General features: G+C 47.8%; 2 protein-coding genes across 10 annotated transcripts in view; one reads left to right on the top strand and one right to left on the bottom strand.

Moving 5' to 3' along the window:
- Positions 1 to 3,269: 3,269 nt before the first annotated feature.
- On the top strand, positions 3,270 to 8,513 carry FNDC5 (fibronectin type III domain containing 5). The gene is given in 6 exon segments (XM_057709281.1): positions 3,270 to 3,342; positions 4,897 to 5,012; positions 5,477 to 5,675; positions 6,042 to 6,131; positions 8,175 to 8,385; positions 8,387 to 8,513. Coding segments are annotated over 6 exon segments (816 nt in total).
- A 7,931-nt stretch (positions 8,514 to 16,444) lies between these two features.
- S100PBP (S100P binding protein) overlaps positions 16,445 to 26,427 on the bottom strand; it is a 31,849-nt gene continuing 21,866 nt past the window's right edge. For 7 of the 9 annotated variants that reach the window (XM_057704193.1, XM_057704202.1, XM_057704210.1 and 4 more), the window contains 2 exons: positions 19,071 to 19,158; positions 16,445 to 16,710 (listed from right to left, as the gene is read on the bottom strand). In XM_057704193.1, the coding sequence (XP_057560176.1) occupies positions 16,569 to 16,710; positions 19,071 to 19,158 (230 nt within the window). In that variant the 3' untranslated portion in view covers positions 16,445 to 16,568. The remainder of the gene's footprint in view (positions 16,711 to 19,070; positions 19,159 to 26,427) is intronic. The other 2 variants (XR_009048575.1, XM_057704219.1) reach the window with 2 other exon arrangements.

Below are 26,427 nucleotides of genomic sequence, written 5' to 3'. Positions count from 1 at the left end.
CTGGGTAGGTGCTTGATTACCCCATCGTCGAAGCAAACTCCTGTCCTTCTCCTAATTCTTCCTATGATTTGGGGGTGTGTGTCTAGGGGGTCCCCTAGACAGGGCCATGAGCATTCTAGGTGGCAAAGGGGAGCCTTCGCATTCTAAATGCTCACCTGCAGCCTGGGTTAGGGGCTGGGACTCTGGACAGCTCACTCAGGAGGATCAAAATACTAGTGACTTCAGCAGGTGCCAGTGTGTAAGTGAGCCGTCAGCCCCCTAGGAGCTGTCTGCGAAGTCCTCCAAATGGAGATCAGTGCAGCTTTGGAGGACAGAGGCCCACCCCTCACCCTCTCCCACCCAGATCCCCATTTACGCATTCATTCATTCTTCCACTGCTGTATTTCCAGAATGTTGCACAGAGCCTGGTATATAATAGGTCTCAATAAATATATGTTGGAAGAACAAGTTTTTACATTCAACGTTCACTTATTGACTGTCTACTGCTCTTAGCCCTGTGCTAAGAGATGGTGTACAGATGGTGCATATAAAGGAACTGGTTCTGACAGCTCTTTCCCAAGATCACCCATGAGGCCTCTAAATCCTCCCAGCTCTTCCCACCGCAAATCCATCTTTCAGTGGTTGCCAAGCTCCAGGCATCAGGAATTTTCCCAGAATCGAGGTAATGCCCAAGCACCCCATGCATCACGGGTCCGGGAAAGCTGCATCCCCGCAGCCACAACTCTCCAAATCCTCTCTTTCATGCCCCGTCCCCCAACCAGCTTTCCCATCCATCTCAAACCCTCAGACACAGAGATCTCCCCCCTCCCAGTGCCCTACATCTACCTGGGGTTATACCCAACGCGGCCAGCAGGTGGCGCTGAGACTCCCTTTTCCCCAGCGCTGGACTGGACTCCAGACCCCACTAGGACCCTGTCCCTCTCTCATTTTCTCTCTAGCAGGGACAGGAGTGGACTCTGTGACCTCTAACTGACCCCCTCTTTCCTGCTGGCTCCTGCGATGAGGCCTGAGGAGACTCCAGCTGCTTTTGCAGGCCCCGGGTTGTCTTTTCCTGCCTGGTGGGTGAGGCAGGGTCCCTAGGGGCCAAGCTGCAGCTGGTGCGGCAGGGCTGGGTGGGGTGGGGCTGAAAGCAGCTGCCGGGAGAGAGAAAGAGAAAGAAGAAAGGAGAGAGAGGAAAAGAAGAAAAAGAGAAGAGAAAAAGGAGAGAGAGGGAGAGGTGCTCTGGTTCCCTGGCTCCTGTCCCAAACAGGTGGAGGTCCCAGCTGAGGCTCACCCCTGGATAAGGTATGTGGCTGTGGAAACAGAAGGGGCCGGCCGAGTCAAACTGCAGGCCTTGGGGTACTGAGGGGCTAGCGGGTTAGGTTCTGCTGCTCAGCAAGAACCCCTGAGCCCCCTCCCATCTCACCCCTTCCAATGTGACCAAATAGAGACTTGGGGGGCAGTACGAGGAGTCGTGCGGTGGGCATTAGGAGATGAGGGCTCTGTTGCTGCTCTGGACGTGCTGTGTGAATTTGCACCAGGTTCTTCCCATCTCTGAACCCCAGCTTCTTAATCTAAAATGGAGGCAGAGGCAGGGGGATCTTGAAGATGCTTTGTGGGATAACTTTGCAAGGTGTCCTTTTTTCAAAAACAATTAGCTCTTCCAGGGGCTTCTGAAGACCAGAGGCTGTTAAGATCCCAAGGGTTGACCCCCTAATGGTGGAATTTCAGGCAGCGAGGGGAGGGGGTTCATTTAGAGAGATAGCTGGTCCCTCTATGTCAAGGGCCCTGAGGCCCTGGTCTGTGCCTCTCTCCTCAACCTTGTTTCTCTGACTGGGACTCAGGGTGGAGAGTGACACAGGGTGGCAGGTGGGGGACTTCCCCAGGTGTCTGGTGCTCCAGAAGTCCTCTCATTAGTGAGAAGGAGGTGGGTGCAGGGTGAGGGTATTTCTCTGCCACTCCAAGATCAGAAGAAGAGAGGATTCGGCAGAAAGGTGTGTGGGACCGAGGCAGGGACAGAGGGAGGCATATGGATTCCCCAGGGTGATGAGGGAGGGCTCACCCAAGCCCTCCCTGAGCTGTGGCTGCCGGCCATGTCTCTCAAGCCCCCTGGACTTTAGAGTCCTTAGCTCATTCACTGCGCACATCCTTCCACCCATCCGGAGGATGGGGGCGCCGGAGCCACTTCTCCCTCACCCTGCTTCTGGGAAGAGAATGTTCCAGATTGTTCTCTGGCTGGGGAGAAGCTGGCACAGGCAAGTTCTAGGATCTCAGGGATTCCAAGGTGGGAGACAGTCCAGTCAGGCACACGATGCGGAGTCAAAATCGGCCTGTGTTCAAAGCCCGGCTCTGCCGTGCGTCTTTGCGCAAGTCAAGTAACCTCTCCAAGCCGCCTCCTGTGAAACATGTGGACAGCAGAGAGGGCCCTTACAAGGCTGCAATGAGAAGTAACCGACATGATGCAAGTAAAGCCCCCAGCGTGCAACTGGCACCTAGGAGATGCTTACCGTTAGTCTTATTATGGAGAGAAAAACAGAGGCCCAGGAAAGGGGAGGACTGGTCTGGGGTCACAGAGCTAGGCCCTCCAGGGAGTCAGAGCATTCTCTTCTCGCCCCGTGGTAAACACGGAGCACCTACTGTCTGCACCCCAGCGCCTCCTGAGCACTCCATAGTCACCCCCATCCCTACCAGGATCCCTCCCCTCTGCTCACTCCTGCCCCAGCCTGCAAGGCCTCGAGTCTGGGGCTGGGGCGGAGGGAGGGGAGGTCAGCTTTGGGGTGGCTGCCACGGGGGCACAGGGGAGCATCTCCGCGGCACTTGCCCTCCCCCTGCCTCGGGAAAGGTCCGCGGTGGCGGCCGGGTCAGGGCTGCGCGGCGGGGAGAGGGGCTGCGAGGCTGGGGCTGAGCCCAGTGGGGCGCGGAGAACCCCGCTCGGGCTCCTGCACAGGCGCCAGGGTGCGGGCGCCGGCCGGCGAAGCCCCGCGCGCGGGGTCGAGGGCCATCGGGGCGGTGGGGGCGGCGCGGGGGCGCCCTCCGCCCCTCACCCCGCCCCCGCGCCTCTCCCCGCAGCGGGGGCGCCCCGCCCCCCGGGCGCCCGACGTGGACGCGGCCGCCGCCGCCGCCGCCGCGCGGGAGTCGCTGTCCGCGGAGCCGACATGCAGGCGGCGCGGGGCGGCGCGGGGCGGCGGGGCCGGGCGGGTCGCGGGCCGGAGCGCCGGCGCGAGCTGCCGCCGGGCGCCGGAGCCGCGTCCCCCTGCGCCGCCCCGGGCCGGCCGGCCGCAGCCGCCGCCATGCACCCCGGGCCGCCCCGCGCCGCGCTCCGCCTGTGGCTGGGCTGCGTCTGCCTCGCGCTGGTGCAGGCGGGTAAGGGGGCCCGGGCGGGGGGCGCGGGCGGGCATCCTCGGGTCCTTTCCCTGTTCCTTGGGGACCCGGTCTTTGGCCCGCTCACTGCTCCCCTGGTCCCACGGCCCCCCCACCCCCCAGCCCCTTTGCTGCCTACTTGACCCCCAGACCTGACCTCCAGCTCTCCAACCCCTTCCCACCACCCCTGCCTGGGACCTAGCGTTTGGGGATCCCCAGCCCCCTCATCCCATCGCCCTGACCCCAGGCCTTTCCTTCAGGAGCCCTAGCTCCTTTCTCTGGCCCAGGGAGCAGCTGAGGACACCGGTCCCCCCACCTTGGGCTTCCCTCCCTGTCCCCAAAGCCCTGCAGGCCAACTCTGCAGGTCAAGCGGGATAGGGTCCTGCTGGCTGCGGGGAATGGGGACTGGCACCTGAGGGCGCAGGGACAGGTAGGGGTGGACCCCCCCAGCCTGGAGTCTGGCCTGCCCCCTGGGGCCTGGCCTCTTGCTCGCCCTGCCTCTCCTGACGCCCTGTCCCCGTCCCTTCTGGCTGCCGCCAGCTTGCTCATCTCTCCTCCTACCCGTCGCTCCTTGGCTCAGTGCTCTCTCCCTGCTTCCGTCCCGTGTCTGTCTCTGATACCCCACTTGTCTGTTCTCCGGTTCTGTGTCTGCTGCCCCTTGTCTGTGTCCTCTGTCTCTCCACATCTGGCTTTGTCTCCCGAGGCCCCAGGCCTATGGGGTGAGGGCTGTGGTTCAGGCTTAGGTCTTCTTCCCCTTGAAGCACTTGTCCCTTGAGGATGTAGAAGCTGTGTGACTCTGCTGCCTCTCTCCTAGGTTTTCCTTCTCTGACCCCCACCATCCCCATCACTCTCGTCTCATCTGGTCCCCTTTGTCCTCTCCCCCCATCCAGAAGGCCCTACCCTGTTCTCTTGACTCCACCAAGGGGCCCTGCTCTGAGTGACCCCATCTTCCTCTGCCGCCTCCCCACCTGCCTCTTGGGGCTGGCGGGGTGTGGAGAAGAAGCCCTGCCCCAGGCTTCATGCTGCCTGGGTCTCCACATTACTGGGGCTTCCTCTCTTGAGCCTCATTCCCATCCCAGGGCTCACCCAGCTAGGCTCTTCTCGACCTCTGGGTCTTTCTCCTTCCCTCAAGGTCACTCACTTGACAGCTGCAGTTCTGTAGAAAGAGCACGGGACTGGGAGGCCTTCTGATTGACTAACTTTCAGCTCCTGCAACCCCGGCCAGCTATGTCTCCCCCATGCCTGTCCCCGCACCTCTAACTGCCCCTCCGTTAGATCTGGCCCTGGCCCGGGCTCATCAATCTTAGGTCAGACCCCAGTGGGGCCAGCTGTGGCCAGCAGGGGCTCCCGCCCTGGATACAAGGATCCTGGGGCCTCTCAGTCCTGGCTCTTCAACAACTAAGGACCTGAGACCCAGGTGCCAATCCCACTGGAAGGCTTGGGTTTCTTCCTTCCCACCAGATGGCCACCCCCAGGTTCCCCTGTCACACTGCTGAGATGGTGGGCCTGGGCCTCAGAGCAGGGGGTGCTCAGGCTCAGGTACCTCCCCACCCCCAGACAGCCCCTCGGCCCCAGTAAATGTCACCGTCAGGCACCTCAAGGCCAACTCTGCGGTGGTGAGCTGGGACGTCCTGGAGGACGAGGTTGTCATCGGATTTGCCATCTCTCAGCAGGTAACCCTCGAGGGTCCCTGGAAGGGAAGAACACATCAAGACAGAAGTGGTGGATGGGGGAGGAAGGGGTGCAGAAAGAGAAAGGAAGAAGGAGCAAGAGAGATGGGCAGAAAGCTGCCTACATGGTTGGGAAGGGGGGCCCCAGAAGGGAATCGTTTGCTTGGAAACTAGGAATTAAGGGCATGATTTTGATCTTAAACAGATCTGAGTTTAGGACCTGTCTCCAGTTCTGGATAGATGTATGGCCTTGAGCAACTTCTCTAATCTCTCTGAACCTGTCTCCTTACCTGTAAGTGGAGATGTTGATACCTACCTGCAGAGATGATGGGATGCTTGAGTCAGATTGTGGATGTCCAGGGTTTAGCATGGTAGCCAGGTGAGGCCTCATCACCGCTGGAGAGCTGGGCAGACGTGGGGTTGGGCCCTGGGCGCTGAAAGCTGGCACCCGGCTTTTGTCTCCGCAGAAGAAGGACGTGCGGATGCTGCGCTTCATCCAGGAGGTGAACACCACCACCCGCTCGTGCGCGCTCTGGGACCTGGAGGAGGACACCGAGTACATCGTGCACGTGCAGGCCATCTCCATTCAGGGCCAGAGTCCAGCGAGTGAGCCGGTGCTCTTCAAGACACCACGCGAGGCTGAGAAAATGGCTTCCAAGAACAAAGGCAGGCCCGGGCCGCCGTTACAAGGGACGGGGTGCGAGGAGGGACGGTCAGGGCCAGAGCGGCGGGCAGCTCCAGGAAAGCATGAACCCCTCATTCCTCCTTGGCCCCTGCTGCCTAGTCAAGCAGCCCCTGAGACAGGGAGGTCCACCCCGGTCCCCCAAACAATGGGATACAAACTCTCAGCTTTGGATTAAGTCCAGTCGCTGCCACCCAAGTAGCCATCAGCATGTTCTGGAATCTCCTTCCATTAGATGTGTGGGCACCTGTAGAAATAAGCACTTAATATTTTGGGCTCAGCCCTAGAAGGGTGGCTGGAGGGGTGGGGCGGGGGGAGGAGCCCCGGACCTCGTGTCTGTCTCCACACAGATGAGGTGACCATGAAGGAGATGGGGAGGAACCAGCAGCTGCGGACAGGAGAAGTGCTGATCATCGTTGTGGTCCTGTTCATGTGGGCCGGTGAGTCTGGCCCCAAGCCCTTCTTCCCTTCACCTCGGGGAAGCGGAAGACCCTGACCGGACCCTTTCCTCACGGAAACGGAGGGTGAGGGGCTTGGAGGCAGTAAGAGAAGAGGACTTAGGAGCCTAAGTTCTGCTCTGGGGGCCAGGTCGGATCTCTTCTCTAACTCACTCCTCGCCAAAAAAATAGCCGTTCGGTAGCTGCCTCGTAGGATCATGTGAGTGCCTGTCCTCCGCCTGCCTCCCTCAGGAGTGTCCACAGCCCCTGCCTTCCAGCCATGGCTGCAGCAGCCTCTCCAGCTTCTTCTGGGTTGCTGTGGCTTCAGGTGCTTCAGGCCTGAGCAGCTCAGGCTTGGGACACCCTCTTAACGCACTCATCCTTCTGGACGCAGCTCTGAGCCCGCCTGCGTGAAACCTCCCCAATCCATCCATTAGAATGTTCCCCCTGCCTCCACGCGCCCACGGCACACTGTGTGCTCCTCTCTAAATTTAGCTCTTCTTAGCTAAGTTAGTTGGGCTCCTGTCTTTCTCTCTCCCACTTGTCTGTGAGCTCCTGGTGGATGAAGACCATCCCCTTTGTACTCAACTCAACCAGAATTTACTGAACAGCCACTCCATTCCAGAGAGTAGTGCTACAATCGTGACTAAGAAGAACCATGTGCTTGTAAGGAATTCAGTCTGGGAGACGCCAGGCCCGTACTGAACTATAATTCAGTGTGATGAGTGCCATAATAGCACCATGTATGGGAGCAGAGGATGGGGAATTAATTCTGGGGCTAGAAATAGAAATCAAGAGAAACACAGAGAGGAGGTAAATGGGGATTGAGCTTTGAAGGATGAGTAGGAGTTCACCAGGCAGCCAAAAAGGGAAGGGTATTCTGGGCATGGTGTGTTCAAGAAGCAAATTAAGCTCAGTCTGACTCAGTGCAGCTGTGACCCAAGAGAGACGGTAGAAAGTGAAGAGTAAAGGATGGTGAGGCTGTCAAGTGGACTGGAGTCCTTTCTGAGGGAATTAAACACCATGTCAAAGTTATATTAGCATCGTGGTTGAGAGGGCAGGCTCTATTGTAGAAGCATATGGAAAAATATGTTCTGTAGACACAAAGAAAAGCAGGCACTTGAAAAAAAAGCAGGAAAAACAAAGGATTGTACAAAAGGGGAGGTCTGCTTATGGTGCACTATCAGACTTGGCGCAGACAGCATCACATGGAAATGGTGAGTTAACTCAGAATTGTGATGTAATTCTGCTAGGACGACGGGGAAGGAAGTGCAGGGAGTTGTTAGGCTCTGTCAACCATGGTGGGACATCAACAGGTAATCTCTAAAACAGATCAAGAAATAGCAGTATAAGGGGTTGCCTAGTGGTTAGGATTCTGGGCTTTCACTGCTGTGGCCCGGGTTCAATCCCAGGTCGGGGAACTAAGATCCCGCAAGCCGCCTGGCGCGGCCAGGAAAGAAAAAGAAATAGCGCTATAAATCAAGTACAGAGGTAAAAATGGTCTTGGACTTACAAAAAAATATTAGTTTAATAGCAGTACACATTTAGGAGAGTGCAGGCCCTGGAGGGCGCATCCCAGCTGCGCCGTGTGACCTCCGGTGAGTTATCTAAGTGAGTTATCTAAGCTCTGCGGCTGTGGCCTCCCTCGTAACCTGGGGGTGGTAATCACTGGTGCCCTCTGAGAGCTGCGAGGGCCCAGTGAGATGGAAGGTCAGGGCCCAGCCCAGGGCCTGGCACGTGCTAGACAGATGCTATTGTTGCTCTTTGCCCTAGAGGAAAAGGGAGCCCTCTGAGGTTTAAAGGAAGGGAAGGGAGGAGACACGATCAGAAGCATGTCATAGGAAGCTCAGCCCAGCAGCAGTGAAGGGGATGGTGGGGAAGGGGACAGGTGGACACAGGAGCCAGAGGCCAAAGGCAGCCTCTTGCAGTAGTGCCGGGAGAGGCCATCTGGAGCCTGATATCCACGGGAGCTCAGCCTGGTCTGGTGGGAATGAAGCGGAGGGGCAAGCACTGGAGCTCTGACTGCTCTCCCTTGTTCCCCTGCAGGCGTCATCGCCCTCTTCTGCCGCCAGTATGACATTATCAAGGACAATGAACCCAATAACAACAAGGAAAAAACCAAGAGTGCGTCCGAAACCAGCACCCCAGAGCACCAAGGCGGGGGCCTTCTCCGCAGCAAGGTGAGGGCAAGACCTGGGCCTAGGCGGGGGCCCCGCGGCTGGCGCGCTGGTCGTCCCCAGGCTGCAGAGGGGTCAGCTCGGGGCCTGGCATGGCCGCAGCTGGACAGAGCCAAGCTTGGCTGCTGCCCATGTGAGACAGGGGACGCTGCAAATTGATTTTGGATCTTCTCCTTTTGCAGGGTGCCAGGGGCCAGTAGGGGTTTAAAAAAAGGGCAGTGAGGGCTTCCTAGGTGGCGCAGTGGTTAAGAATCCGCCTGCCACTGCAGAGGTCACGGGTTTGATCCTAGCTCCAGGAAGATCCCACATGCCACGGAGCAACTAAGCCCGTGTGCCAAAAAAAAATAAAAAAAAAAAAGGGCAGTGAATGGGAAGGGCAGAGTTCCTGGTTGGTGCGGGACCGCAAGAGTAGGGGTTCCGGGCTCATTCGTGCTCCTGCTGTGCTGTGTGACCTTGGGCAGGTGCTTTACCTCTTTGTACCTTCATTTCTTCTTCTGTAAAACAGATATGAAAACCTTTTCAGTGCTTGCTCTGAGCAGCTCAGAAGAAAGACGTAGAGAGCGGGAGAGAGTCTCATGGTTCTGACGATGATTATCCAACAAACAGACATCTGGCCCTGTCTTCATTTCCTCCTCCTCCATCTCCTTCCACCCTCTGCCTTACTGTCCTCTCTCTTGGCTTCTCTCTGGCGCTTTCCTGAAGCCTCTTATTAACCCCCACCTCCAGAAGCACCTCAGCAATGTCAGTGGCTGAGGCTGCACGCAGAGGCAGATCTGCAGGATGTGAGAGGACCAGCCAGTAGGATGCTCGGCTGGGGCCCAGGACCCTGTCCTGGCCATTCAGCTGAGTGAGGCCAAAGGCTGGGTTTGAGAGGGCAGAGAGACAAGACATCCAGGCAGGGCTCCTCCTTTTCTTCCACCTGAGATGAGAGCCTGGCTTTTAGGCTGCAGCCCTGCTGCTCCTTTCCTTCTGTGTCTTCTCCCCGGTTCCAACCTTGCAAGAAGTCTGTTCAATTTAGCCCAGGCCGCTTCTCTCATTTTTTTCCTCCCAGTTTCCAAACAAGCCCTCGGTGAACATCATCGAAGCATGACTGCCTGTCTGCAGGGAGAAGGATTTCATTTTTCTTCTCTGCTGGTCCCCAGGTCCATGGGCACAGGGAGAGAGAGGACTGCCTTGGTGGGGGAGGCACAGAGAGCTGCACAGTTCTCCCTCTGCCCACCCTGCCCCCCATCCTAGTCTGGTGAAGAAGGCCGAACTACAAACCCAAATTCTGCAAAAAATAAACAAGCCACAAAACTAAAAGGCCTGGCCCCGTCCTGGAGAAGGCAAAGCTGCATGAGACACAGCCTTCTTTCTGCTGCCTCACCTCTCCTGGACTGGCTTCCTCTTTGAGAAAATGCACAAAGCTCCTGGGAGATGACAAGCACCCAGACGGACAGAAGCTGTGTCTTTCAGGGAAGCTGTGGGACTATCCCGGCTGCCATCAAGCCTTTGCTGGACCCAGCCATCAGGGACTTGTTTGTGGTGCGATGCACAACTTTGCGAGTGTGTAAGCTGTTATCTGTTCTGTCTCTTTCGGAAAACACAGTCGAAGGGCTTCACACCAGAGGGCAGAGGGATTCCCTGAGCTAGTCGCCTGCGTCCTCTATCTTCTTTGGCCCTTGTTTTGACTGTAAGATCATCCGTCTGGGGTCTGAAGAAGACAAAGTGGGAAAGAGACCTGGAAGGAATTGGTCCCACTTCTTTAGGAAAAGTCTGTTGGAGTTGCAACAATGCTGGCTTGCACAACTGAAAAGGTACATCCGCACGGGACACGCTGGGGGCTGCTAAGTCACCCCCTGTGGGGTGGACGCTGCTGGAAGGCCGGCCTGAGCCATTCACCATGGACAGTCAGAGCAGTCCTGGCCTCTGGGATCTCCATGTCTTGCCATCTCATCCAGGGTTCTGGGAAAGCTACCCAGGGTCCTCATGTCCTTCCCTAGAGCCTGCGTGGTGTGAGGTGACGGGTCTCTCCCTCCACTGCCTCCTTCTGGTTTAAAAAACAAATGGTGCTTGCTAAGGGAAGGCAGACCCTTCCCTAGGACTGACAAGTTACGGCTGCTGAATGCCGGCGTGGGAAGAGACGGACCTCTGCGTCTTCCGTTGGTGGCTGAGGACGAGCGTGTGGGTGACTGCGCCTGGTACAAGCCTGGTGCGCAGCAGGCGCCCAGTCAGTACCTGTTGGACTGAATGATGGGCGCAGCGGCCCCCAAGCCAGAGAGCTGAAAGCCATTACCCAGCGACCGCCCCTTCTTTCCGGTCTACAAGAGCTCTCGTGGCCGGGGCAGCTGCCACTCTGCTTTGCCCGAGTCTGGAGCACAGGGAGGGAGGAGAGACAGGCTAAAAGGCAGATGTCAGCAACACTAAGGGCTTCCTCATGGGAGGGCATGAGGCTCCACTCATTGTCTTGTGACTTCCATCCCTGCTAAATGGGGCTGCAAGGCCAAGGCTCCTTAGGGGAGAGGTCCTTACCTCTGATCCAGTTAGAGCAATAACGACTTTTTAAATGTAAAATAAAAAGACAAATGAAAAGGCACATCCTTGTCTTCTGGTAAATGCCCAAATGTTGCCCTCTTTTTCTGGCAGTTGGCAGCAAGTCAGGATGTGTGGAGGGAGTCGGTTCTCTCCATTTTGGCCTGCAGCTTCTTAGGGACAAGCCTGCCAGCCAAGCTGGAGTTGGAAGGGAAATCTCGAACAGATGGGGGTGCACGTGTAGGAGGAGAAAATAGCTGCTCTATCATCCTATTGCTGAGGCCCCCCCCAAACCGAGCTGGGGCTGCCTCACTGCATAGGTATGCAGGCTGGAGCTCAGTTTTTAAAACAAAGGGTTTTCCCCTCTGGATGGAGTTGGCGCTTTCCCTGGCCAAAGGAATGCAGTCCTGCTTCTCCCAACATGAGGGGGAAGTAAAGGGGAACTGCAGAAGCTGCTCGCTGCAGCTCAGAATTGAGTGTGCTGTTCGGGGCTGTAAAGGAACATCATTCTGATCTCGCAGCAAACTGAAAGGTAGAGTGTTGATGCCATTAGCCAATGAGCAAACCAGTAAATGGGGCACCTTGAATATTTCTGTCCAGAGTCGGGAGTAGCTTAGACAGAAAAATGTCAGGTAAGTGGGGCTTAGGGTAGGTTGTTCTGGAAGGTCCTGAGAGCAGGGGGAAGCAGGTCTTAAGAGGCTGGGTGGAAAAGTGGGATGTTGATGAGCACACAGAACTCCAGGCCCGACCTCAGAGAGGTACTTCCCAGGCCCACTGTGCTTGTCTAGTGCCAAATGATGGAGAAACCCCAAGTCAGCATGAGGTATAGACAGCTGTCAGTGGGGTCCAGGGAGCACCACTGCTGGGAGTTTGCTATCTTCACCTTATCTGTGCCTGTAGCACATCACCTTAGGGTATGAGGGGAGTGGCGTGAACAACACTCCTAACTCCATTCCCTTTAATTACCTCCCTAAACCCCCAAGTTCTACCACAATTGAGCTCTTCCCGAATCAACTGTAGTTGCATAGTGGAACCCTATGGTCCTTTCTTCATCGCTTACTCAGATCTGCAGATTTCTCACAGCTTGGGAAGGGCCAGGGCAAGTTGTCTGAGACCTGAGAGACCCGCCCTGCAAGACCACAGCAGGCCCGTGGGAGGAACGCTGGACTGAGGCACAAGACCCTCAGTAAGGCACAAGACCTGACTGCTCTGATGGGGCCCTGGTCTCCTTCCCTGTCAAAAACAGAGGGGTGAGACCAGAGGATCCCCAGATCCGCTCCCCGCTCCAACCCGCCCCAGAGTAGCAGCCAGAGGGCTTCCTTATTGTACAGGAGGCAGACCCCAGGGTCTGAAGGAGAGGAAGGAGGACTGGTGTTTCTGTGGGACAGGAGTCCTTTCCTCCCTCTGGTCCCGTCCCCCCAACCCCAGCTCCTCAGTGTGGACCTCCTCTCTAACCCACTTTTAAGATCTTTAATTCAACCCTTTACAGAAATATGTAGCACCTCACCACTCCAGTCATGTAATGTTTCAAACTTATACTTTATTTCTCACTCTCTTTAAACCTATTTGACAGATTTTGGATTTTGCTTTTAAAAAGTAGCCTGCAAGAACAAAATGCTTTTGTAAATGGAACACCCCCTCAACCCCCACCCCAAGCTCCATCAGTACAATATTCCCAAACCCTCAAATGTTATTTGAAGCTGAACTGAATATGATCTTTGTATACAAACAATTCCTTAATGATACAGCATTTCAGGACTAGATGGCTTTAAAGGTTGTCCAAAAAAATTACATTCCACCGCTTCCCACTGGGTGCTGGGAGGGTCAGATTTTCTGTCTGTGGCATGTTCCAGTTGTCATAGCGGGAGGACAGGTGGGGAGGATTGACAGGGCGGGAGCTTTTAGTTAAGGAATTCCACCGTTTGCCAGCTGATACTTCCTGTGACAAGTGGACATTTTTTTCCTGACAGGTGCTCTGGCCTACAAAACAAGCATACCCTAGGAATCAGCTTAGGAATAATTGTTTCCTCTTAGAAAAGCAGGACAGCACTAAGAAAAGCAGGGAACTCTGCTTTCTAGTTTTAGGTGGTTGGGATTTTTTTTCTTCCTGTAAAAGCTCACAATAGCCTGGTCAGAGAACAAGCTTTTAGAGAAGGTCCATTTCTCCTCCTCCTCACTTCTCCACAACATAAAACGAACTCAGGGTAAGGGACACCACCAGCTCAGAGAATCCAGCCTAGTCTCTGAAACCTTTGATGCCTACAGTAACACACTGCTAAAAAGGAAATAAACAATTACTAGACAAAGGAACACCTACACCTGAGAGGACAAAATGGATACGTGTATGTACAGGTCAAGAGACCATTGGATTCAGACAGGAATAGCAATTAGCTGAATATTTAGAAAATTTATATTGAGCCTTTTGCCTGGACTGTAGAATACATATTTGACAAAAATTACAGGACAGCTGGACAGACAGCCTGTCCAAATACATCGCTACTTATTTTCTGAGCACAAGCTGAGACTGTAAAAGCACTGGCTAACACAGGTGACGAACTCTCACTGCCTCCCTTCCATCCTTGCTCCTGGGGTAAGTCTAAGAAGCTTAGGTTCACAAAAGGGATCTAAGGAACACTGTCTCCCACATCTACCCACACTTATCCAACCGGCACCAGGTTCTAGGAGCAATTTCTGGAGAAGCTGCGTTAAGAACAACGATCAATTCCGGTTTCTCACACCCCTTTCAAAGGAAGAATGCCCCAGGCAGCTTGGTTTCTTCCTTATCAGTGCTGGGTATGGAGAGGCAGAGAGACACGGGGGTCAGCCATCCAGCCCCAGGAAGGAATGCGAGGCAACGCCTGTGTGATGGGGCTGAGCCATGCTCCCCCTCTGCAAAAAACAGCAGCACAGTGATATTTCCGGCTCTCCCTATGTCAGGCTCCTGACGTGCACTATATGCAGCTGCAAATCCCAATTAATTTCAACATTTCTTAACTGCTGGAACGCCTTTCTCAACACTGTAATTTACCCTCAAAAGAACAGGGAGCACACACCCTCGCGTCCCCAATACCACAATCTACTAACTGCCGCCCCCTCCCACACCCCACTAGCCTACCTACGCAAAGAAGGAAGGAACCCTCCTTCAGAGCCCGCAACAGACGGCCATGGTACATGAGCCACTGACGAGAACTTTTATTTCTTTTTAAAGACATTAAACACAACTGCTACAAGGGGAAAAACATGATAAAGAGGAGGCACCAAACTTCAGTTTCATAATTGATCCTGACAACAACCAAAGTAAACTGGGGTCTGCATTAGATGCAAAACTACAGGTTATTTCAGGCTCTTTACTTACAAGTAAACTATGTAAACAGCACATTTCTACTCTGCACTGTCAAGACCCCCGTGGTGAGAATGTCATCACAGATGAAGAAAGCTAGGTAAGCAGTTAAATGCACACAATCCTTACTCAAATAAAACAACACAGCAAGAATTCTACATGAAAGACTTGGAGGCCAACACCAAATATGAGATATGTAGCTTTTAAAAACAGATTAAAACTCCAGATTCTACCCACTACCATCTTTAAGGCGAACATGGCTGATAATGAGTTTTCTTTGGCTTTGTTTTTCTTCTTAAAGAATACCATGTTAACCGCTAGGGAACAGTTCTCTCCTCCCCCAGTCCAACAGATTTAATTAAGCTGCTAAAGCTTTGGAAAAACAGAATTATTTGAGCAAAGAGGAAATGTGATTGTCACATTTTCTAGTTAACCCGTCACTCATTTGATTTGGCAAAGGCGATGCTCCCATTACACATCAGTCTTAAACCCTCCTGTACCAGGGAAGCAGGAACATAAGTCTTAGACTTTTGCCTTTACTCCTTGGTTATCTGTGGGGGAACAAGACAACTGCAATGCTAGTTGCCCCAGCAACAATTAATTCTAACGATGCTGTAGTTCCAAAGGTGGATGTTTGTCTGTCCCACTCCATTAAGCCAATTTACAGAAACCTGGAGGAGTGACTGAGATAGTAAATGCCAACTGAAATACTAGATTTTGCCTCTTGCCTTTGAACAGAACTTCTCCTTTACATTTTGGTCCCAGACTCTAAACCAAATGTCGAAGGAAAAGAGAATCCTTGACTGGATAGAAATAGTTAACACTTAGGGGTATCCATCTAAGTTAACTGGTAACTATGACCAAGTTTCTCCCAAGTCAGTTTCTAAAGCAGGGTAGGATGTTTAAGATGGGTTCCTTGCATACAAAGATGGAGCTGATAGAACAACAAAACCAGACAGGGGCAGTGAGCCCAGTATCACAGGCTGTGCTACAGCAACTAGGTACAACCTTCACAGAGAGTGAACAACAACAGCACACATGCCGGACTGCAAAATCTCCCAAGAGATGTCTAGAGCTGTCTGTAAAGAGAATAACAAACTCCTAAGACACCCATTAAGATAGCTGCACAAAGCCCATCAACTAGGGTTAGAGTACCAGTCCTTAAGATTGGTATGCTTTGCACACAGGCTTAATCAAAACTATTTTAGACCCACTTGAGTCGTTTTGTAAAACTGAACATCAGAGGTTTGACCAAGTAAGGAGATGGTAATATCCTGGATCAAAAGGTACCTCTTATTAACTAATAATGGAGACAAAAGACAGCTTCTCCAAAGTTTCTCCCACAGGATGGAAGCTCACTGACTAACATGTCAACTCATACTTGAAGCTGGGGTTCAGCAGATGAAACTGAAGACCAACTGACACCTCTCAACAGCACTGCTTTCTGGCTTGTCCTAGAATCAAGACTCTGGGTGGGCAGTTTTTCAATAAAGAGCACAGTGAGGCTGTTCTTAAGAGGCATACCTATGTCTAACAGGATACAGGAATATGCTGGCAGAGCCCTAAGGTCCTTGGGGAAAAAAGAAGGAAAATCCTTGAAGAAAGGCAGAGAAGGCAATAAGTCACAAGACCACAAATCGACAGGTGCTGTTAGTCACCACTCTTCTGTTAGAGTTAAGATGTACAAGATTTGTAAACACTGTTGTGCAAAGTAAAATTAATGAAGAATGAAAAAGAAAAAAAAAAAAAAAGCCCCAAAATAAAGGCAGCTAGTAGGTACAAAAAGAAGAGAAGATCTACACTTTTAATTTGTCCTTTCAACTACTTCAGATGCCCTGAACTACCAACTTTAAAATACTGACAGGTATTCAGAGATAAAAATAAAAAAAGCAAGAGGAGCTGTTAAAAGTGGCTTGTATCCATTTATAAGTCATCAGCAATAATTAACACTGGCTTGCAGCCTGATAAAGAATCTCTTCCTCATAGGAGATTAAAAGATGATTTCTTTTGGGCATCAGAAGTAGACTTCACCATACGGGGATATGTGTATAAAAACAGTTGATTAAAAAAAAAAAAAAAAAAAAAAAAAGAAGTAGACTTCACCTCTGCCCAGAGGTGGGTGTTTTACTTGAGCCTGGGTGTTTTGACTTAATGCTGGCTTTTAGGAGGCTGCCACCTTCAATTTAAATTAACAAATTAAAACTGTAACAACTCAACACTGCTTAAATGCATACATACACACAAACAAGAAGGACCTTATATAAAAAATCTCAAGTCAGCAATGGGCATTTCCAAAAGGTGACAAGTTCTTTAAATAAAAATGTTATGAAAAATAAATTTCAACATCTACAAAGCACAAAACAGCAGAAGAAGATGAGATGCTGCTCTGGACAGGACCCTGGATAGGGACCTTCACTGCTGATGGGAGGAGACAAATGAACTGTATGAGAAGTCTGGTAGACGCTGGAACCGATGGTGGCTTCTCCTGTTCCGGTCAACCCACTGAGTCAGACTGTATCTTTGCAGAGATTTCTGTCGGAACCGGGCGTAGTTTCTATCAGAAGAGAGGTAAAATAAAAACAGGACAGATGAGGGTTTCAGCTGGAATGGCTATTTGTACACAAAAAAGGCCAAGAAAACTATTTAAAGAATATTGTTACTTTTGGGAGTTGGATATTTATTTTATATTTCAATTCTCATAATTTTAGTAATTTTATATTATTTTCCTTGTATGAAAGTCATACTATAATGCTATTTCCTTCCAATTTCCAGAGCTACCTAATTCCCATACAGATATTATGGTGATATAGTCCATATATATGAATGTTCTAAGAAAACCCAAAGTATAATGTATAATAATGTTTAAGCAGGAAAAACCCATTTTCTCCCTTTGGAAACATTTAGAACAGGATCTATATTTCATTGCTTACATCAGACCTGTACCTCCAATAGGACTTGTCTGACACAGCTCAAGGTTGCTCAGGACACAGCAGTTAAAATTAGAATAAAATTCCCAGAGAAGGTAAGCATCACATGAGTATTACACTGCAAGTTTAGAAACTGAACAGACTCAAAGTTTCTTGAGAGCCTCCTTTAGTCATATACTGGTCTGGGGTTCTGAGCAGGATGCTCTTGAGGTAATTTCATCCCATTCTCAACTCCAACTGTTCCTAAATAACCACCTGGGAAGCTTTATTTTAAAGATATAGATTCTTGGCCCCTCTCTCCACCCTTAGACTTAATAACTTAGAATCCCTTGAGTCAAGTCCTGGACATCTGTATTTTTAGACATCTCCATAGGTGATTATGGGGAACAGGCCAAGTTGAAAATAATTTTAACAGTACCTGGCATTTATCTAGCTCTGCATGCAAATACTTGCCGAATTCTTTAACCATCTCACATCATTTAATCCTAATGACAATCCTACCAGAAAAGTACTCTCATTAACACCTTATACAGGTTAGGAAACTGAGCCTCAGTTAAAATAACTTCCCCAAGGTCGTACAGTGGAGGAAGGAGAAGAGCCTGGATTTGAATTCACATCTGACTGCAGAATTTAATAACTCTTACACAACACTGCCTTTCTGATAACTGCTGTCATTTTGGCAACTATGGAGAAAACACTAAGTGTAAAGGCCCTGATGTGAGAGCACGTCTGACATACTTGAAAAATAGCAAGGAAGCCAGTGTGACTAGAGCAGAGTGAGCAAGGTGAATAGTAGAGGAGACGAGGTCAGTGAGCTAACCAAGTCAGCCTAGACCAAAGTACATAGGCACTTGTAGGGGATCATGGAGATGGGAAGCCCCTGGAAAATTCTGAGCAAAGAAGAGAATCTGACCTATGCTTTAAAAGAATCTCTGCTTGCTTGAGTTGAGAACAGTAGACAGGCAAGAGCACAAGTAGGGAAACCATTTAGGAGACTTGCAGCAATCCAAGTGAAAATGATTGAGAAATGGTCAGGTTTTGGATATATCTTGCTTTGGATATATTATACGTAGAGCTTATAGGATTTGCTAATGCACTGACTATGAAGTGAGAGAGAGAAGAGTCACAGGCGACTCCAAGGTTTAAGACTAATTGAATCAAGTAACTGAATAACTCTGTAAAACCACATTGCTTCAAGAAACCAGAAGAGGACGTCCCTGCTGGAGCAGTGGTTAAGAATCCGCCTGCCAATGCAGGGGACACAGGCTGGATCCCTGGTCCAGGAAGATCCCACATGCTGTGGAGCAACTAAGCCCATGCGTCACAACTACTGAGCCTACACTCACAGAGCCCGTGAGCCACAGCTACTGAGCCAGTGTGTCACAACTACTGAAGCCCGCATGCCCCAACTACTGAGCCCACAGGCTGCAACTACTGAAGCCCTTGCGCTCTAGGGCCAGTGTGCTGCAACTAGTGAGCCTGCGTGTCACAACTACTGAAGTTCTCACACTTAAGAGCCTGTGCTCTGCAACAAGAGAAGCCCACCGCAATGAGAAGCCTGCGTACCACAACAAAGAGTAGCCCCCACTTGCCGCAACTAGACACAGCCCGTGTGCAGCAACAAAGACCCAACACAGCCAAAAGTAAATAATAAAAAGAAAAAAAAAAAAAAAAAAGAAAGAAACCCGAATATTTCAGGACTAGAAAGGCCCTCTGACATCAATTAGTCTAATATCTTAATTTTACTGTTATGAGGACCAGAGAAGGGAAGTGATTTGATCAAAATTATATATAGCTACTTAAAAAGTGCAAAGCTAGTATTAGAACCCAGGTTTCCTGAATTTCAGTCCAATTCTTATTCCATTATACTGTATCACTTCTTTTACTACCTCCGGAATTAAACAGCAATTACAAGTCCAAAGCCCTACCACACTTCTCCTGCAGCAAAATTCTACCCTTTTCTTTCTTCTTCTAAATACCCACTCACCGTCTGGTGAGGTCCGAAGGATGCTGCCATTTTTGGCTCTGCACGTGATGAACTTGATCCATCAAGGCACACAGCTCCCCCAAGGTACCTGGACACAGAGAGACCAGTAGTTAGGGAGCAGCTCGGGGAACTACCACGTCAGCCTCGGCCAAAACATGTGCTCTCAGGGAAAGAGAAAACACGCGCAGGTCCTAATACTGTCTGTTTATGATTATGACAAGCAGTTGGCACAAAAACTATAAGCCAGAGAGGGGGGCTTGCTCTTGGATGATATGATGATGAAGAAGCAGCAATAATGACAGCCACCATTCACTCACTCAACATTAATTTATTAGCTCCCATAATGTGTGAGAAATTTTACTGGGTCCTAGAATATGGTACAGACAAGACACTGGACCTGCTCAATGAAGTTTATACAGGAGACAGGCAATTCCAAAAGCTTTGATAAGTGTAGTGACAGGAAAAATACATGCTGCTATATGAGTACAGAGACTGGGGAGTAGCGGTTAGAGAAAGTCCCCTCCAGGGGAAGGAAATTATAAGCAGGGATCTAAAGTATGTATAGAAGTTAGTGAGGTAAAGGCGTGGAAGATAGGGGTATCCAGTAGAAATAGCTAATATAAAGGCCCAGAGACACAAGACAGCAAAATACATTCAAGAAACAAGAGAAGTTGAGAATAGAAGGCGGGTGGGGGCTTTTTTGCTTATTAACAAGAAAAATCGCTGGAGGCAATTTCTCAAACACCTGGGACCCAGGCAAGGTGCCAGGCACTTTACATATTATCTTACTAATTCTGAAACAAATATGTTGTACGGAGATAGGTTTTATTAACATCATTTTAGAGATAGGAAACTGTGGCTCAGGGAGGAGAACTTGCCTTAAATGATTATTGAACTGGACTCAAAACTGGTTCCTGTTAGATTCCATGCTTTTGCCACTATTTGATAATGCTTATTTTGTACTTAAGGGCTGAGACTTAGGCTGAAGCTCACAAAAGCAAAAATTATGGTTACAGAGAATAAAATAATTCCCCTAGACCAGTGGCTCTCAAATTTTAACATGCATCATAATCAGCTGCAAGTATAAAACAGGTTGCTGGGGCCCACCCCCAGTTTGTGATTCTGCAGGCCTGGAATGGGACAGGGGAATTTGCTTTCCTAACAAACGCCAAAGTGATGCTGCTGGTGCTGGTGTGGGAACCACACTTTGAAAACCACTGCCCTACACAGTGGAGACCTTTCTTTCAGCTGGTTTACATACTTCTCATTACCGTATTTACTCTGCTGTCAGGAACTAAGAGCTGTCCAACTAGGCTACAGACTGTCTTTTCATGTTCTGATGAAACATATTTACTTAACTTTTAGGACCAGTTTAATTTATTTGAAGTCTCAAGAAGCCCAACTCTGTAGAAAAAGTATATACTTTGGAGTTCAGACAGACTTGAGTTAAAATTCCAATCCAGCCCTAAGTAGCTCTGTGACCCTGGGCAAATCATTCCTCTTTACTTATCTATGAATTGTGGACAATAATAATATTTCACTTGAACTTGAATATTAGGGATATAGTACATAAAAGACGTAGCATATTTCCTGGCACACAGGCAGTGTGCAGTAAGCGGTAGCTATTATTATTATGTGTTACAGTCTCAGGACTATGTTAGCTTGCAAAGACTCTTCAAATCCTGTGACAATCAATCACCTATTTATAAGGAAAAATGCTGATTAAATGGATCCATCTACATATAAACTATGACATGTTTTATAGCACTCGGCAGAAATTCTCTAGCCATAACGAGATGATATTTTTCAGAAAAAATTTATTAATTCATTACATTAAAAGTTTCTATGCAGTTAACATAAAAAAAGCACAACCAAGTGTAAAAGAAGACAACTGACAAAATGAAAAATGAACCTGAAATGTATTTGCAAGGGTTTACTGTCCTTATTCTGCAAAGGTAAGTCTCCTCATCAAACAAATAAAATAAAAGAGGTCAAGGACATCAATAGGTAATTCTCAAAAGTAATACAAGTAATCAATAAACATAATGAAAAGCTGTTCAACTGCACTAATATGGAAATAAAACATATTAATCTCACTTCTTGAGAAGGAAATACAAATCAGAAATGAATTTTCCCTTTAAGAGAGAAGTAGCTTTTGATTAGAAAATCCCTTGCCTGTTTGATCTGTTAAGCTAAAATCAAAGATCTCTTCAAATTGCCTTTCCGTTACCATACTTTCATATCACTAGCACCACCCTCCATCTAGCCCCCACAAAAAGGACATTTCAATGGTGAGGAAATCAGCTTTGTAAGAATTTCAAGATACATTTTTCCTGCCAAAGCATCACCAAAGGAGGGCTGGCAAGATATGGAAAGTCTGGTGTCCAGTCTCAAAATGGAACAAAATTATCTGCAGACTCCTTCAGCTCACTTGTCTCTTACCACCTAGACTCTATAAAACTGTCCTGACAATGGAGACTAAAGATACTATAAACCTCCTACAAAGAAACCTATTCATTTTAAACTAAAAGAAGAAAGACTGATCAATTAGGCCCAAGGAGGCTTCAAGTATTCAACAGCTGGGCATCATAATCTAGCAGCAGCAACTTACATACAGCATTTACCATGTACCAGGCAGTATCCTATGTGCTTTACATATATTAATTCATTTATTCCTTACAATAATCCTGAGGTATTTCCTTCAATTTACAGTTGAAGAAACTGAGGCACAGAGAATTAATTGGTCCAAAGTCACACAGCTAGTGACAGAGCCCAAATTCCAATAGCATACCATCATAGGGTTGAGTTTCCTTAAAAATTTTCTAGGACTGGGGGGGGAGTCAAGGAAGGGCGGGAATACGGGGATATGTGTATAAAAACAGATGACTGAACTTTGTGTACCCCCAAAAAATAATAAAAAAAAAAAAAGAAAGAAAGAAAAAAAATTTTCTAGGACTGGGAAAAATCACTGTAGGGATTAGAAAGCAAGAATCATATTGTAATATGTCTTGTATACCCAGTTGGTACCTAGCACAGCTCTGAGTAAACAAAGGCTCAATAATTACTGTCTCAGGGACTTGCCTGGTGGTACAGTGGTTAAGAATCCGCCTGCCAATGCATGGGACACAGGTTTGATCCCTGGTCTGGGAAGATCCCACATGTTGTGGAGCAACTGAGCCCATGCGCCACAATTACTGAGCCTGTGCTCTAGAGCCACAACTACTGAGCCCTCGAGCCACAACTACTGAAGCCCACGTGCCTAGAGCCTGTGCTCCACAACAAGAGAAGCCAACACAATGAGAAGCCCACTCACCACAACAAAGAGTATCCCCTACTCACTGCAACTAGAGAAAGGCCACGTGCTGCAACTAGATAAATGCCACATGCAGCAACAAGTATCTAACACAGCCAATAAATAAATACATAAATTTTAAAAAACGCTTTAAAAAAATATTGCCTCAGCTTATGCACCAAGAAATGTTAGTTTTCATTAGCACTAAGAACTTACTGATGTACCAGGGTAACCTTTATTATTAATAAGGCTTAATGATCTAGAGATAATGGGAGCTAATATTTATCAAGCATTTATTATGTGCCAGGAACTTTGCTAACTGTTTTGCATGTATCCTATCATTTAATCCTAACAACCACATGAGGCAAATACCATAATCTCCATTTTATTCATGAATTAACTGAAGCTTAGAAAAGATACTCATCTATCATCTAGTAAATGGGAAAGCCAGGATTCAAACCCATGTGGGGCTATTAATCCAAAAACCTTATTTCAGCTCATAGCTTCAATCTCTTCTTTCTCCAAATTTAGAGATGCTAACGAGAATAGAAACATTTTAATTTTCTCTTCTAACAGATGGGCTTTCTTGGACCAACAATCAGTACCATGGGTTTATTTTAAGTTGTGGCTAGAAGGTGGTGAAGACTGTCCTTTGTTTTGCGGCTAAGAATGAAATTCACCTAAGAATGAAATTAGGAGGAAACAGCCTCAATATTTTGGAGATGAGATCAGCAGTTCACCGAAACAATCTATAAACATGCAGCTGACTGCTCTGGGGAAAAATCCAGTCTAGTAACTATCCTTAACAGGTTAAAAGTAAATCAGTTGTTATAAAGGAGGAGGAACGATAATGCTGAATGCTTTCTATGCCAATGGCCCTTCTGACAGGTCTTGAACATCACCATACTCTGTACCACATGAAGAACAGAGAACTCTCTCCTTTGGCTAATGATCTAAGAGCTGGCCTGGCACCAACAGGTCATTAACTGAATCAATCAGATACTCTTCCTTGGAATGTGAATGTGAGCTTTAATAATGAAGAAGAGAGAAAATAGCACACACAGGCAGGGCTCTAGGAAAGGACGGACACTTGAGACAGCTAATAGAGAGCAGCAGAAGCACTAGTCATAGAGACAGATAAGATTAGAAGTATCAGAATCACTAACTCAGCAGGGAAAATCTATTGAAAAGGGAACAAAGGCACCCATTTCTGAGGGGGCCTGGCTCTATGGCTGATTCTTTTTACTATGAAGCCAAGCTATGTTGTTGAGCCTCTAATCTTCATCTTTTCCTGTAAATCCTTAAACTCAGTTCCTTAAAGGCAATCAGAATGTCTCTATTCAATGCAACCAAAAAACTACCTAATACAAGGGAGGGAATGAAGAGGGAAGGAAAGAAAAAAAATGTGCTACAGGGGTACAGGCTACTGCTTTTACAAAAAGATTAATGAAATAGGAATAGGGATTTCCCTGGTGGTCCAGTGGTTAGGATTCCATGCCCTCACTGCTAAGGGCCCAGGTTCAATCCCTGGTCAGGGAACTAAGATCCCATAAATCCCACAAGCCGTGCAGTACAGCCAAAAAAAAAAAAAAAAAGTAAAAAAAGATTAAGTAGAAAGCCACAATGCAAAAGTGTCACCTCCAGGTCAACAAAATTGTGATGATCCAGTACAAATCTTGACTGAATTTTGCATACATACAAGGCAAAAAAGAAGAGAAACAGGAATTATATATATAACTCATTTCTGCAGTATTGTATTGTATAGGGGATATTGAGTGACGTATGAATGTTCTCAACAGTAAAAGCAAATGCTGAAACAGAATATCAAAGCAGAGACTTCCACTTCTAATAATAATGAATGGGCATACCTCCATTGTGAGCAATTGGAGACTGGGCAAGATGTATGAAACAACTGTTTTCAGACTGCTCAGAACTATGATCCCTAAACTTGAGGCAAAACTTGAAACTTCTTATGAGTCCATGAGTTTATAAGTTTTCAAAATAAAAACTTTTTTTTAATGAAAGCAAAATAAACATAAAATAAGTAAACAAAAGCTGAGAGAATTCATCACCAGCAAACCTGCACTATAAGAAATTAAAAGGAGTTCACCAGGAAAAAGGAAAATATAAGATGGAAAGGAAACAAGAGCACTGGAAATGGTAAATATATGAGTAAATATAAAAAGTCTTTTCTCATTTAAAAAATGTCTTTAAAAGATAACTGTTTAAGGGGACTTCCTAGGTGGCAAAGTGGTTAAGAATCTGCCTGCCAATACAGGGGACACAGGTTCGATCCCTGCTCCAGGAAGATCCCACATGCTATGGAACAACTAAGCCTGTGCGCCACAACTATTAAGCCTGCGCTCTAGAGCCTGTGAGCCACAACTACTGAGCCCATGTGCCACAACTACTGAAACCCACACGCCTAGAGCCCGTGCTCTGCAACAAGAGAAGCCACCACAATAAGGAGCCCATGCACCACAATGAAGAGTAGCCCCTGCTCACCCCAACTAGAGGAAGCCCATGGGCAGCAACGAAGACCCAATGCAGCCAATAAACAGATACATTTATTAAAAAAAAAAAGATGTTTAAAGTAAAAGCAATAATCAGGGACTTCCCTGGTGGTCCAGTGGGTAAGACTCCATGCTATCAATGCAAGGCGCCCAGGTTCAATCCCTGGTCAGGAAACTAGATCCTGCATACATGGTGCAACTAGCTCTCATGCCGCAACTACAAATCTGCATGCTGCAACTAGGAGTCCACATGCTGCAGTGAAGATCCTGCATGCCGCAACTAGGACACAGTGCAGCCAAAATAAAAAAATAAATATTTTTTTAAAAATAAAGTAAAAGTAACAATGTATTGAAGAGTTTATAATATATGTATATATAAAATGTATGAAAACAATAACAAAAAATGGAGATTTGGAAGGGTACTATTGTTAGGGCCTTAGAGTATATGTTAAGTGGTATATTATTTGAAGGTAACACTTTAAATATATGCAGTTTATTGTATGTCGATTACATCTCAATAAAATTCATTAAAAAAAAATAAAGTAGACTGATTAAAGATCTGTACTGTAAACTACAGAGTAACAGTTCTCAAAGAATATCCCAGGATCCCTGGGAGTCCCCAACGCCCTTCTGAGGCTTCATAAGATCAAAATTATTTTCATAACAACATTAAGATGTTATTTGTTTTCACTACTTGCATTCTCTCCAAAGTGTACTGGGGAGTTTTCAAGAGGCTACACGACATGATATGGAACACAGAATCACATACAAGAATCTGGTCGTTTTTTTTTTTTTTTAATTTTTTAATTTTATTTATTTATTATTTTTTGGGGGGTACACGAAGTTCAATCATCTGTTTTTATACACATATCCCCATATTCCCTCCCTCCCTCGACTCCCCCCCACCCTCCCCGTTCTGGTAGTTTTCTATTAAGCCAGATGTTAAAAGAAATTTGCAAAAATGTAAATCAATACATTCTTCTCCCTAAAATTTTGATTTTGTTTTGAAAATTATAGTTATTTTTTAATAAAAACATTATGTTAACATGCAATGAATTTACTATTATCTTAAAATATATTAATAAATATTTTAACAATTTACCGGTTACAACTTTTAATATGGTTGCATACAGATAGATATAACGCAAACAAACAAAAACATTTTGGGGTCCTCAATTTTTAGGAGTATGAATAATCTCTAAGAGTGTAAACAAGTCCTGTGACCAAAAACGTTGAGAACCACTACCCTAGAACAACCACTGAAGATAAAAGAGGTATAGGTAATAAGTCAAGCATGGAGATAAAACAGAATACTAAAAAAATACTCAAAAAAAGCAGGAAAAGATGAAAGAAGAAAAAAAGAACATACAGACAAATAGAAAACAAGTAGTAAGACGGTAGATTTAAATTCAACCATACTGATAATTACATTAAATGTGACTGGGCTAACACTTGAATTAAAAGACAGATTGTGAAACTGGGTGGAAAAAATCAAGACCCAACTATATGCTGTCTACAAGACAGCCACTTTAAACATAAAGACATGGATAGG

The sequence above is a fragment of the Hippopotamus amphibius genome, chromosome 1 (genome assembly GCF_030028045.1).
Source record: "Hippopotamus amphibius kiboko isolate mHipAmp2 chromosome 1, mHipAmp2.hap2, whole genome shotgun sequence".
In the NCBI taxonomy this organism is placed as follows: Eukaryota; Metazoa; Chordata; class Mammalia; order Artiodactyla; family Hippopotamidae; genus Hippopotamus; species Hippopotamus amphibius.
Note: the sequence above shows the minus strand (reverse complement) of the source record. Positions and strands in the feature narration are given on the sequence as shown.